The 15,181-nt window shown below is 40.5% G+C and overlaps 1 protein-coding gene across 17 annotated transcripts in view; it reads left to right on the forward strand.

Moving 5' to 3' along the window:
* Positions 1-15,181, forward strand: part of kcnma1 (potassium calcium-activated channel subfamily M alpha 1) — a 525,320-nt gene that overhangs the window by 227,298 nt on the left and 282,841 nt on the right. For 9 of the 17 annotated variants that reach the window (XR_004410008.1, XM_033012629.1, XM_033012630.1 and 6 more), the window contains exons 3-4: positions 6,609-6,670; positions 9,121-9,129. Coding sequence is in view for 16 of the 17 variants with exons in the window: in XM_033012629.1 (XP_032868520.1) it covers positions 6,609-6,670; positions 9,121-9,129 (71 nt within the window). In the remaining variant the exon portion in view is untranslated. The remainder of the gene's footprint in view (positions 1-6,608; positions 6,671-9,120; positions 9,130-15,181) is intronic. The other 8 variants (XM_033012640.1, XM_033012641.1, XM_033012633.1 and 5 more) reach the window with 1 other exon arrangement.

Below are 15,181 nucleotides of genomic sequence, written 5' to 3' on the forward strand. Positions count from 1 at the left end.
AGTGTGGGAATGGGAAGAGAAGTTTAAGAATCACTTGTGTTTGACTCAATCTCTGCATCAGGCTCAAGTTCAAGTAATTATCCCACAATGGAAAAAATCCATCAGACGATAAAAATGTTATTGTAAGTGGCAAAAAATGACGGGTACATTCTCACGTGGGTAGTGAAAGGGGAGGGTGTGAGCCAGTTATGTTTCAACCATGCTCCGTGCTCTCCTGTCGTGTTGGATTTCAATAAACCTTGTATCACCATCAATCAGCATCATCAGAACCCCTTGAATTTCTTTCAGCATCTTAATTAGCTCCCTTGTGGTGGGAGATTGCAACCTTCACGTGGTCCGCCCTGTTTCGACGAATGCAATCAACCCGGCGTGCACAATCAAATAAAAATCAAATAGAACAAGTTGTCCTACAACTTTAGGCTGTGCACGCCACACGCAAGAAGAAGAAGCAGAATTAGCTCTCTCCATCAAAGCGGTAAATTAGGTAAACGCCTTAAAAGATGTCTGGATGTGACAGAGTATGAGCACATTGGTTTGGATTTAACCGCTGCAAACAGAATCTCAATTGAGCAGCACAGTGGCGGAGGTAATAAAGCTGCTGCCTTCAGCTTCAGAGAGTTGGGTTTGATCTTGACTGGGTCTGCTGCTGTCTGTGTGAAGTTTGAACGTTCTCTGTGTGATGTTTGCACATTATTGTTGCGTCGTTTGAACATTCTCCATGTGCAGTTTGCACATTCTCTGCTTGGAGAACGACAACTAATAAGTTCTGAACTACAAGATACTATTATTATCATTGCACTATAATTGTTTATTTATTGAGTATGTGTGCATGTGTGTATACACACACTGAACTTTGTTTTTCTCCCGTTATGTACTATATTTACATATTGTGTTGTGCTGCAGCAAGCAAGAATTTCATTGTCCTATCTGGAACATATGACAATAAAACACTCTTGACTCTCTGGAGTTTGCACATTCACTGTATGTCCATGTGGGTTTCCCTAGCGTGCTCTGGTTTCCTCCACTTCCAGAAGACAGTTTATGTTAACGGGCTCAGTGGAACAGCTGGTGCCTCGCAGCACTAGAGACCCTGGTTCGATCCTAACCTCGGGGGCTGTCTGTGTGGAGTTCGTCTGTTCTCTCAGTGACCATGTGGATTTCCACTGGGTGCTCCTGTTTCTTCTTTCTGTTCACTTGTTTATGTTTTGTAAGGATAGGACGCTCTGGGAGGTTTTGTTAGATATCTCTTACAAAGTATAACATCTGGCTTCTTTGGCACTAGGCATCAGATTGATATTGGAGGGTATTGAAATAAATAAAATAAGTCCTAATTCAATTCAGCCCCTGGGTTGTGTTCACTGCTTACTGCCATTTGTTACCTTGTGCCTACAAAGCATTGGAGCAGTAGCTATCTAGATGTTGCACTCACTGTTTCCAAGTGTCTCTGGTGAACTATAATTGAAAATATTATAGGAATTATTAAAATATTAAATTATTTCAAAATAGTTTATGTAAATTAATTAAACCTGTTAATGATAATCTAAAAAAAAATTATTTGGTTCACTGACATTTTAATGAGAGCTGGCCCTTCCATTCAAATCATAATTGTGTCCAAAACACAAAGGCTCAGATTTAATTTGTGTGCAGAATGCTTGGTTAATGTCTTGTGCTTTTAGTTTAGTTTAGAGATACACCGCGGAAATAGGCCAACCGGGTCCGCGCCGACCAGCCACACATTAACACACCCACTAGGGACAATGTTTACATTTACCAAGCCAATTAACCTACAAACCTGTACGTCTCTGGAGTGTGGGAGGAAACCGAAGATCTCGGAGAAAACCCACGCAGATCACGGGGAGAACGTACAAACTCCGTACAGATAGCGCCCGTAGTCGTGATCGAACCTGGGTTATGCCACAATTTCTCATATTCCAAAGCCAATGTTTGACGCAGGCATATGTTAACATTTAAAATATTTTTAGCTGTTTGAAATAAATAAAGCTGCTATATTTCGACAGCCTTAAGATGATATTTAACGTAGACTAATTGGACACCACTGTGGAAATAAACCTGTTAGAATCTTGCATGCATCTTTCTATAAAGAACGGCCATGCTGAAGAATTCTCCTCTGGTTTTGTGGTACTTTTCAAATCTTCAAGCCCTGTCAGTTTCTCTTAAATTCATGTTCATAAATGATAGGGGCAGAATTATGCCTTTTGGCCCATCAAGTCTACTCCACCATTCAGTCATGGCTGATCTATCTTTCCCTCTTAACCCCGTTCTCCTGATTATTCTCCCCTTAACTCCTGTTCAGGTTCGATACGAATCAAGTATTTATCAAAAAATTATCCATTGACTTGGCTGCGAGGATTCGAGCTACAACAATCCCAGAAAATAATCTCCGGCAGGGGGTGTAATCCATCCCATTTTACGGGACATGCACGCAGTCCTTGTGACACCATCCAAAACTTGATTTACTTACTTACAGTGAAGGCATTCTGTCAGAATTTAACTGTGAAGGTTATATATTGGTGCAGAAGGAGATCAACATGTCGGTCTGACTGCAAAACCAAATCCTCCGACCAAGTGAAGGTTATTTTACCAGGAGGTTGAGAGTTTGGCTCTTTCACTCTTTGGCTGCAATATGTCACAGTAATGAATTGTGATGGTCATCACTCAGGCCCAGTAGCTGACCAGCTGCCTACTTCCTAACGTGGGGAAAATAATGGAAGAAAAAATTAATTTTGTGAACGGCACAGCAAATAATGAAGAACGAGTTAAATATAATTTGGGTTGGCCGAGAATTAATTCAGTTGCAGTTATGGGTGAGGGTGAGACTGTGTGCTGGAGGGCTCAAGGGTTTCTTTGTGATGATGGATGAGATTTTTCAGTCTTCCCGACAGCATAAAGAGGGAAGCAGCTCTGAACTATATATAGTGCTGGGAACTATTTACACCACATAATATATGCTTTGAAAATCCAAATTTATGTTTTTAGAATCAGACAGTTTGAGAAAATGGGGCAGTTTGTGTGCAAGTGTTGTGTCATAGTCACTGTATACCATCTGGTGTTTTTGTGGAGCAGTCTAAGTATTTCTTTGCAGGCTCCTGACCCAACAGCTGGGGTGGTGGGTTCATCCTAATTTATCCGTGTACCTGTCCAAGTGTCTTTTAAATGTTGTTATCTAATCTGCCTCAACTACCTGCTCCAGCAGTCAATTCCAGTGAAATAACCCACATCTGCACCAATTTACCGGCGTTTTTCTTGAATGTAACCCTGCACATTATAGATAAGTCAAATCCCCCTCAAACGCATTTCTCCAGTGAAATAGCAAATTTAGTAAATTTCTCCTTGTGGCATAAAAGGCAAAATGATCTTTGTCAATGTATTGGGATTGCGAGGCTCTGTGGACATTTGTTGGAGGCACACACAAGTGGAGATGCTATTTAGCTTTGTGTAGCTGGGATTATACTCCACAGTGCGGAAGAGTGTAAAGCCCCTGTCCCACTTAGGCAATTTTTTCGGATCGCCGAGGTGATGCCTGTATGGTCGTGAGTTGTCTCCTCAAGTCTCCTAAAGAGTTGTAACGTTTTTCTGGTCGCCGCTGGATTTTGAAATGTTCAAAACGTTTTGGCGACTGTGGGCTTGACGTAGCTTGTCTTCTCCTGTCGTAGGTGCTGTCGTAGGTTCTCGCCAGGATGACGCAGCTTGTCGCCAGGGTGACGTTGGTTGTCGCCGGGTGCTGACCGGTGAATTCCATTGGCGACTACCTACGTCAACCGGCGACAGGTACCGGCGACTGAATTGTCTTCAGTTGTTGCCGACAGGATCGTAGCTTGTCGCAGGTGGACGTAGGTTGCTGCCTGTGTGGTCATAGGTTGTCATAGGTGTGGTCGTAGGTGGACGTCCTAATGGGTCGTCAGTTATCGGTAGCTTGCCGTAGCTTGACGTCGACCAGGTGGTAGGTTGTCGTCGACATTGTCGTGGGGGGTAGGAGGTCCAGTCGCTGCTTTTTCAGTGACCTGCTACCACTGTGACAGTAGCCAAAAAAATCGCCTAAATGGGACAGGCCCTTAATGGTCGATTTAGGGCAAATGATCAAAACCTATTGTACTGTGTTAGACTGTGCAGGGACACCATTTCCACCAGCAGGGTCTGTGCTATCCAATTAGCACAAACAATAGCTAATTGGCAAAATATCCAGTTGGAGGGATCTCTTTTTTTTTTAAAGCTGTTTGTTATCTTCTGAGATGCACGTTCTGAAAGAATGTTGGCAGCCAATTCAATAGCAGATTTCAAAAGGCAATTGGACATTATAGTTTTCAGGTCGGTGGGGAAGGTAACAAATTAGATCATTCATTCAGAGGGCTGCAGACACAATTGGTTTCGCCGATTCAATGAATTAAAACACAAACACACAGAGGTGCTATCTGAAGAGAGAAGATAAGCTTAGCTTTCAGATTTGTCAGAATTAGGAATCACAGCAACACAGAAGCAACCCATCGGTCTATTGAACCCGTGCCAGAAACTGTATGATTAAATAGGAAGGTATTGGACTGATGGTGATGCTTGACTGCATGTTTAAGCGAGTACTGCAGATGTTGGAAAAATCGGAGGTAGACAAAAATGCTGGAGAAACTCAGCGGATGAGACAGCATCGATGGAGCGAAGGAAAATAGGTGACATTTCGGCTCGAGACCCTTCTTCTTGACTGCATGTTTGTAGGAGGAAATATAGAAAAGGAGTTTCATAACAGCATTAACAAGAAGGCAATGATAAAAAATACAAATGTGGGATAATGACAGAAAAAGTTATAATGGTGGAAAAAAGAAATATCAAAGCTATTAAATCAAGATTGTACATTCTCCCTGTGGCCGCGTGGGTTTTCTCTGGGTGCTCCAGTTTCCTCCCACATTTCAAAGACGTGAAGGTTTGTAGGTTAATTGGCTTCTGCAAATTGCCCCGAGTGGCAGGGTATAATGCTAATGTATGGGTGATCAGTGGTTGGTGTGGTCTTGGTGTGCAGAAGGGCCTGTTTCTATGTAGTATTTTTAAACTCATTATTGTTCTGTTTCTTACTGAAGTGGTACATTGGAACTGGAGCTTTGAATATGAGAATTTTGAATTTTAATATTGAATGATTAATGATCAGGGATAGATTTTTTTGTTTTATTATATTTAGTTCAGCTTGGTGATATTTTATTGGTCATTATCTTTATTTGTCAAAATCAGGTATTTTCATTTATTGAGAAATCTTTCGGGAAACTCATCAATGTTTGGATTCTCTTAATAATCCTTTAAAACTGGTAATATCAATAAAGATGTCCATCATTCCCTGAGTTTTCATTAATCCACACTCTCGCGGTTTCTGAGTAACTCCATCAAATCGCCGGTTAACAGATTGGATCATGCAAACCGCAAACAAATTAGATTTTTCAATAATGCTCTAATTTTAAAAGCTTCTACCGAAAACATAATGCATAGATGATATTGTAAAACAATTGCCAATACAGAGTTTAAATGGTGAGAATAAAGGCAGTTTGCAAGGTTGGGGGTATTTTCTTTATTAGTTAAAATCCAAAGAATTCAAGGCTAATTAATGAATTAAGTATTAGGAGAATAAAGTATTATTTGTCATAAATACACAAAATAAGTTATGTTGGCAAATTACTGGAGCACTTTATATAAAGGTTTCAAAGGTCTTTTATTGTCACGTGTACCAATTAAGGTACAGTGATATGCGAATTACCATAAAAACATCCACCACAGCGGAATCCCCACTTTCCTCACTGTGATGGAAGGCAATAAAGTCCAACCTTCTTCCTCTTTATTCTCCCGCAGTCGGAGCAGTCGAACCATCCGTTGAAGCTCCCGCAACAAGCGGTCAAATCCTCCGCGTCGGGGCGATCGAAGCTCCTGCGTCGGGGCGGTCAAACCTCCTGTGGTTGGAACTCTCGAAGTTGGTCTCATACCAGAGACCGCGAAGTCCACGATGTTAAAATCCACAGGCACCCGCAGTTGGAGCTCCGAGGTCGATTCCTGGCAAAGGGATTGTGAGCTCCGCAATGATAAATTAACTATTGATTGAAATTGAGTATTGATGGAGACAAGACACAGGAGACAATAGATGGATGGATAGATGGATAGATGGATAGATGGATAGATAGATGGATAGATGGATAGATGGATGGATAGATGGATAGATGGATAGATGGATGGATGGATAGATGGATAGATAGATAGATAGATAGATAGATAGATAGATAGATAGATAGATAGATAGATAGATAGATAGATAGATAGATAGATAGATAGATAGATAGATAGATAGATAGATAGATATCTTTGTTTTGCACAGGGTATGCAAAGAGTCGCCACGTATAGGGCGTTGACAAAGTTACAAAGTATTCATTTCTTGCTGGAATATGGAGTTACATTTCTGGAGGAACTCGGGCAGCATCTGTGGAGGAAAATGGACAGTCAACGTTTTGGGTTGTGACACTTCATTGGGACAGAGCCATCAGCATTTCTGCCTGATCTTGTACATAACTTGCTTCTACTTTGAATCCACGTGTCCTAACGAATATGCCTTTTTTTCTCTTTTTCAGGTGGTTTTGGTGTTTGCCCTCAGCATTGGTGCACTTGTAATATACTTCATAGATTCTTCAGAGTAAGTACCGCATTATATTCTAAATGAGCATTTACAAATGATCACTGGCAAAATTGCCAATTGCTACTTCTACACAGAATTTCTTTCAAAGGGTGAACTCACGAACTGATACCAATGTTTCCAACCTGTAAATTATTTTTCTTATCTTCTTTGAGATATTCAAACAATTGGAAAATAAGAAGTCCACAGTTTTGAGAGTATTTTAAGGTATCTTTAAGGTTTTCTTTATTGTTTGCTGGCACCTCCGATATTTAGGATGCATTTGTTTCAGTTCGAAATGCGGTCCAAAGTTAACATATATGTTTATTTTGTCTTGATTAGCCACCAATGCATTCTTATTTATGTGCGTTTGCGTCCAGCAATAGCTGCTTGCATTGCTCGCAAATTCTCTGTAGCCCACAAATTTAAAAAAAAACTATTTGAATGCCAATGCATTGTTGATGTTCAAACTGCACCCACTTAAGATGATTGAGGGAGAAACAGCAGAAAGTAAGCAGAATTCTATTTTAAAATAGTGCATTGTGCAACTGAAGCTTAGGTGATTCAAAAGGAACTTAAAAATAAATTTTACGATTGTAAAGTAGAATGTAGGGTATCCCAGACAGTGGTAATGATCTGATATTTTATTCACAGAGTGTTGGGTCAAATTGCCTCCATGTAAGATTGTACCATTCTTTGGATAGGGGGGCCCATTACTGGACCAAAATATTGAAAATACACCACAGGTCAGGCAACGCCTTTGGAGAGGGGAGCAGTATCAATATTTAAAAACTGCATTCTTTCATTGGAACTGGAAGCCAGAGACTAGAAGCTTGTAGAACTGACTTAAAAAGATGGAGGTGATGGATATGTATTGAGTGGACAAATGGAAGTCCTGTGTTGGCACAGGAGTTATTCATCCAACTGTTGTCAATATTCATGGTTGGGATTGTTAGGACATTCAGGGAACATTCAGGACTGTGGAATTCTCTGCCTCAGTCTGTGGAATTCTATGCCTTAAGAGGGCAGTGGAGGCCGGTTATCTGGGTACATTCAAGAGAGAGCTAGATAGCGCTCTTAAAGATAGCAGTCAGGGGATATGGGGAGAAGGCAGGAATGGGGTACTGATTGGGGATGATCAGCCATTTACACATTGAATGGCTGTGCTGGCTCGAAGGCCAAATGGCCTACTCCTGCACCTATTGTCTATTGTCTATAAGGATTAGGCAAGAGTTTGATGAGGCACATAGATGGGACAAAAGAATGTGATGATGAATCTTTAGTAACTGATGAAGCATGTTACAGGAGCTGCAGAGTCTAGTCTGGTTATTATCATGTACTTCAGCGTGATTAAATGATAAAATAGGATAATGGTGCGAGCAAAGAGAAGGGTGAGACTAGGACAATCAAAAAGCAAAGGGTGGTTTCAAAGGAGAATGGTTAAAAGGCAGCGGTATTGATTTTTCTGTTGATGTTTATATCCCTTGTGTTGGGAGGAGACAAAGACATAGAGTTTTCTTACATATGTCGATCAATTAAAGGAAACATCAGATCAAAGTTGCGTGGACTTGATCTTAACACTCAGCTGTGTTATGGTGAGTGGTTTAGTTTGTAAACTCTTTCAGAAAATGCTGTGAGACACAAATAATTTCATTGGCCATTTACATTTGACTCATGATGGACAGCTCCTTCAAGGGTCAGATAGGCTCGTTAGCAACAGTGCCTGATGGTTCCACACCTCAACCCAGGACAGTGAGAGCTTCCTCAAGCAGCCTCCAAATGTGCCACCAAGAAGGCGGTGACATTGAAAGTAACAAGTTGTATCAAATCTGTGCACCCAAACTCTGAAACAAGTACAATTGTTTCTGCATTGAGACATCTATTCAACTTGTAAACAGAGTGATCTATTGATCTATCAGACTGGGAGGAGATCCATTGGAGGGTGGCACATTATGTTGTGCATTAAATGTTTCAGTGCTTTCTTGGGATTTGCATACTTCAAGGGAAAAGGGAATACATATCCTGAATGTTACTGTTTTGAAAACAGTAAGTCTCGGGGCTTAATCCTACTCAACTGAGATAGTTGTCACGCTAATGTTACGATGATTCATGTTGGTGAGAGGGTTCGAGGTGAGAGGAGAGTTGCACAAATGTCATTGGTGGGACGTCATTTGATTTTCCCGTTTCCCCCCTGCACATAAATCCCCCACATCATTCATTCCCACTTGCTGAAGCAAAGGCAAAACATCCAAAGTATTTTCCTCATTGGCTGCTTTGCAGAGTTTTAGTGGAGGCTGGAAGGATGGCTGGAAAGCCGAGAGAGAACGTGGTGAGATTATTCTCCTCATGCTCCAATCCCGCAGCCATGCTACAAACTAACATTCTTTCCAAATGGAACCTGCCATCAAAATAACAATCTAACTCCAGCTCTTTTTCCCATTCATTTCTTTCATTTTAAATCATATTATTAGTTCATCAAGGTAAGATATGCATGCTCTTGATTTACTTTGCTAATTGTATATCCACGTTTGCATTGCTGAGGAGTAGTGATTTTAGACACTAGAATGGAATAGATTTGTTGTTAGAATACAGATGCATGCAGTCCCTCACCCCCACTTCTGTTTGGACTATCTGACTGAATTTATTAGCACTGATGTACCTTCATTTAGTCCTTTCTGTTGTAAAACTTAGTGATTTTTTGATTTGAGAATGTTTTCTGTAGATAACAAGTAGCCATGCATGAACTGAACAGATGGCTGCCATTTACTTTGGTTGAGTGGTTTAAACCTTTTGAAAGGATTTGTGTTCCTGAGCTGTAGAAGCACTCGGCACAACTTTGAAGAAACAGTATCAAAGCAAAACGCCACAGATGTTAAAAACATGAAACAAAAACAAAATGCCGGAAGTGCCAGGAACGTCAGTCGGTATCTGTGGGTTAATGTTTTATCCACAGTTTAGAGGAAAGGACATTGATCTGAATATTAACCTCTTTGTCCTCTGATGCTGCCTTTTCTGTTTTTACTACAATTTTGTGGAGTTTTGGTACAGTGATTTTGAACAATTTTATTCCGTTGAGCAAAGGATCATATGCAACGCAAACTGAGTACCACACCCATTGTCGTAGAATTTCCAGTAGAGTGGAGGGCAAAATTCTTCTGGCAAATACCTTGAAAGGACCTCCTGTCACTATCCACATTCTCCCACCATCTTTTCACCTGTTACCACAGATCTTCTGATAAGATGCTGAAGCCATCTCTTTTCAGTTCCTTTGTGCAATGTCTCTGTGTACAGATGTAGTTTTGCCAATAGTCTGAATGATTTGAGACCGGCAAACCAATTTCATAAATCATGGCTAACATACAGTGAATATAACTGGAAAATATCTTATAATAATTTTCAGTGTAATGATCTGTTGCCTGATATATTTAACAGAGTAACTGATTGATAAAAACATGTTACTATTCTAATGTTATTCCCCCTCTCCCTCCCCACCAGTACATAATTTCTTAAGGCTTTGTCTTCAGCAAGATTTAACCCTTGACCAAGTGTATTATTTTATCTTTTAAATAGATCAATTGAGCATTAAGGTGAGGTCAGGTTTAGATTTATTATTGTCATGTGTACCAAGGTACAGTGAAAAGCTTTTTAAAAAAAAATCAATTCCCTTCTGGAAAGCCCCCCATTGCTCCTGTTTCCATTGTGTTCCTGCCGCAGAGAGAGTGATGGGACTTCCAGTTCACCACCACTATCTGTGTGGGAAGAAAGTAAAAATAATCCTCAAAACCTCCATCCACAGCCCCCATGCCTTGGACATTGCTTCAAATCACTCGAAATTTACACATCAAAATTATCCTTGAGCATCACCAGCAATCAAAGACAACCTGTTCTATTTGGTGTCCAGTATTATCAAGTTAGACAAATCTTCCTTGTTTATTAAATGCCTTGTAAGCTATGCAATTGCATAATATTGTCAGTCTGGTTAAGATATTATGTGAACATCAGTAATATGACCACTATCTCCTCCAATTGTGTTCCATGGACCAACTTTAGGCTGATATCATCCCTAGTTTTCTTACCAACTGCAGCAATGGTTCCTCCTACGTAGATAGCTACTTATGGGACTTATTCAATAACAATACCAGCACCTGGTATACATGATATATGTTAACCAGCATCTACCAGACATAAGATGGACATAAAAAGCTGGAGTAACTCAGCAGGTCAGGCAGCATCTCTGGAGAGAAGGAATAGGTGACGTTTCAGGTCGAGACCCTTCTTACGTAACATGTGCCACATCCTGCAATCCTCCTTTTCTATGATCATTTGAGGAATTGAAATGGACCGGTTGTCTTGGATCTCATGGCAGGGCTTCTGTGTGTTGTGAAGACACTCAGGTCATGCAGCATCTGTGGTGAGGGATAAATGGTTTATGTTTTCAGGTCTACAATCTTTCATCGGAAGTAAGGGGGAAACTGGAGAATGGTGTAAACGGCAATGTCAGAATAATTACCCAAATCTCTTATTTGGAAAAATAAGGGATACAAGGAACTGCAGATGTTGGTTTACAAAAAAAAAAGACACAAAGTGCTGGAGTAATTCAGTGGGTCAGGCAGCATCTCCGGAGTGATTACTACAATTAGTTTGAAGACGAGCCCTGACCCGAAACATTGTTTATCCATGTTCTCCAGAAATGCTGCCTGACCCACTGAGTTACTCCAGCACTTTGTGTTCTAGTCCATAGCCACCAATTCGCTTATGAACCATTGGCCAAGTACAGTTTTTCCAATGTAATGTCCATATGCAAAAGAACCCAGCACTTCCAGGGCTGGCCTTGTCCTTCATTTAAATGATGTCAGACGTGAAAGACTGAGAGGTCAGATGGAGAATTAAAGCAACATTTTTACTTTGTGAAGGAGTTCTGTAAAATGACCAGCAACCCTTTGCTTGGACTATTCATTGTGGACAAGATTACATAACAACCGCTTTCATTCCTTACATGATATAGACGGAAAGCACTGCAGTTCCTGGTTTACTAAAAATACACAAAGTTTTGGAATAACTCAGCAGGTCAGGCAGCGTCTCTGGAGAACATGGATAGATGACATTTCAGATACAAAACATCACCTGTCCATGTTCTTCAGATATGCTTGCTGACCCACTGAGTTATTCCAGCGCTTAGTGCCTTACATGTTATATGTTAGCTCACACTATAGAATAATTCCTAAACATACTAATTTTCCATGTGTTCAATTGAATTGTAATATTCTCAAGGACTGAACAGGACAATTTCTCTTGTTCTGCTCCCCACCATCGAAGGGATATACAGGAGTCGCTGCCTCAAAAAGGCAGTCAGCATCATCAGAGACCCACACCGCCCTGGCCACACACTCATTTCACTCCTGCCATTGAGAAGAAGATGTAGGAGCCTGAAAACTGAAATTGCCTAAAACTGAAAACTGCAGGTTTAGGAACAGCTTCTTCCCTACAACCATCAGATTATTATACGCGACAACCTCCAAATAAGCTCCGAACTGTATCGTCTTGGGGGCATTGTTTTTGTCTTTTTGCACTATTATTATTTGTTTGTTTTTTGTGTGTTTGTGTATATATGTGTGTATTAGTGTTTGTATATGTGTATATATATATATATATATATATGTGTGTGTGTGTGTATTTGTTTATATTTATGATGTATATGTATATTTATATACATGTGTATTTATGGGAGTGTGTTTGTGTATATGTGTGTGTATATATATATGTGTATATGCGTGAATATATGTATGTATATATATATGTGTGTGTATATATGTGTGTGTATATAGATACACACACACACACACACACACACACACACACACACACACACACACACACACACACACACACATATATATACACACATACACTGAATTTTATTTCTTCTTGTTTATTATATTGTTTACAGTGTACTATGTTTACATATTCTGTTGTGCTGCTGCAAGTAAGAATTCCATTGTTCTATCTGGGACATAGACCTTGAAAGATATAACATTACAATTCACTTCGACTGCGTGTTAAGTGTCCAACAAAGTTATTACTTCATAAATGATCAAGAAGTATCAAAAACTGACTGCAACCTCAGCACACTTCTTGTAGAAAGCGGGGAAATTTAGCGTCTGAACAGTATTTTCCCCAGCAAAACTGTGGTCTGCTGCATTCTACATCTGCCCTCATTATCCCTGTCAGAAAATTAGAAATCCGTGTCTGTCCCACACGTAGAGGAAAGCTATCGGGAGGGATTTGCATTAATAGGTTGGCTCTCCACTTCAGCCCTTATGGTCCACGGTAAAATGTGTCAAATTAAGATGGGATGGGATTTCAGTGAATGAGTAAGTAAGTTTCACATTGTATATTATGGCAGCATTAAGAGGCGCTAAATTATAAACACTCATACTGCATAATATTTTTCACAATCGCTGTCATCTGTAAAAATCAGTCCATGATCATTTTGTACTGTCACATCTGCTGAAGTTGGAGTGATGCATTCAGATGTATGCTGCAGAAAGATGAGAGTGGATTATCTGACTAAAGCCCCTGTCCCACGATGCGAGTTTACTCAAGAGCTCCCCCGAGTTTAAAAAAAAAAAGTCAAACTCGTGGTACTTCATCACGAGTATTTTTTTACTCTTGGAAATTTTTTACACTGTTGAAAAAACTTCACGAGTTACCGCATTTCCCGAGTGCCTGCCGTTAGCATTACGAGCCGCTACGAGACATCCACGAGCTCCGACGTACCCGCTACGTACATTCTACGTACTTACCACGAGTTTGATTTTTTTTTAAACTCGGGAGAGCTCTTGGATAAACTCGCATCGTGGGACCGGGCCTTTGCTTTACTCATTTTATTCGCACCTTCAATGTGGAATAAGCCTCAGGCTGTGCTGTTATAACATTTGCTTCCATCCAGTTTCCAGTGGCTGATATATTTCAGATCTCCATATAACACGCTTCAGTTTCCACGCAGGAGTGTCTGGTTTATGTCGTTCATTACTAAACCATTGTGTAAATCAATTGTTCGAAGAAACATTTTATCCACTTTGCTGTGTGCGCAGGGGAAGCAGTTCTGCACATTAACAAAGGAAGATAGATTAAGGTCACTCCAATAAAACCAGGCTGCATGACAATGCGTAGAAGATTAAATAACATTCAAAGGTTTAAAAGTTACAAGGGTAGAAGAGAATAGAAAAGGGGAGGAAGATCACCACGACATTTCCACAAACTCCAGTCAGTGATGGGGCTGTGGGGAGTAGTTAATGGTTTCACTGATCTTTTGAAAAGCTGCAAGCTGCAAATATGTACAATAATAGGGTCCTGAGAGCCGAGACAGGGCATCAACCTACCTTATCTACCATGCACTAGTGACCCCTGCACTTTGGGTGGTTGCGTTCCCAAGAAACAGTTGGTGTCTCGATTTTCAGTAACATGAAGCCATGGCCAAGAATGTGAGTCAAGAAAGGATTGTGTTTTATTCTTTACATGTTTTAATCTTCTCCTTGTTGCGTAATGGCGTGCACAGCCTAAAGTTGTAGGACAACTTGTTCTATTTGATTGTGCACGGCAGGTTGATTGCATTTGTTGAAACAGGGCGGACCACGTGAAGGTTGCAATCTCCCACCCCGCTGTAAGACCAAATTGTGTTTTGTGTCTTTGGTTTAATGATTTGTGAATTTTCTCACGGTAAATTTCCATTTCCATAACACTGGGGGTTACCCATTTAATACCATCTACCAACACTTGATCTAAAGCCTTCGATGACCTGATGATTCAAGTGTAAATCCAGATACTTAAATGTTGTGAGAGTCACAGCCTCCATCTCCCTCACAGACAGTGTGCCCCAAAGTCCGATCTCTCTTTGCATGGAAAGAAATTCTTCCTCATATACTGTACCATCTAAATTTCTTACTCCTTTCCATAAGACCATTAGACATTGGAGCAGAATTAAGGCCCTGTCCCACGTACGAGGTAATTCAAGAGTTTTCCTGAGTTCTCCCCCTGATTCGAGCTCGTGTAATGTACATAGTGGGTACGTAGGAGCTCATGGATGTCACGTAACGGCTCGTACTTGTGTCTTTTTCAGTATTCAGTGACAACTGCAGTTGTTTGAATATTACTTCCAGCCATAAACAACCACACTGACAAGGGTTACCTTACAATTCTTTCCAATTAGCAATTAACAGTGTGAGTCACTTAAGTGTTGGGAGGAATTGTCTGTCATATAACCAATTATATGTATGAGTCACTTACAATGTCACATTGAATAAATGCTAGGAATGCAGTTAACTAGAATGCTCTCAGTTTGCAGCAATCTCGTTTTCAGCAGATAAGCTTTTTCAGGCACCCAAGTTTGCTTTTGCAGCAGCTTACCATATATCATTCGAGCCAAACGTGTATCGTTTGAAAATTCCGCCCCATTGGAAATTCAATCTTTGCGACCCAGGCGTGGTCCTGACCTCGGGTGCTGTCTGTGTGGAGTTCGCACATTCTCCCTGT

Source organism: Amblyraja radiata, chromosome 37 (assembly GCF_010909765.2).
Source record: "Amblyraja radiata isolate CabotCenter1 chromosome 37, sAmbRad1.1.pri, whole genome shotgun sequence".
Taxonomy (NCBI): Eukaryota; Metazoa; Chordata; class Chondrichthyes; order Rajiformes; family Rajidae; genus Amblyraja; species Amblyraja radiata.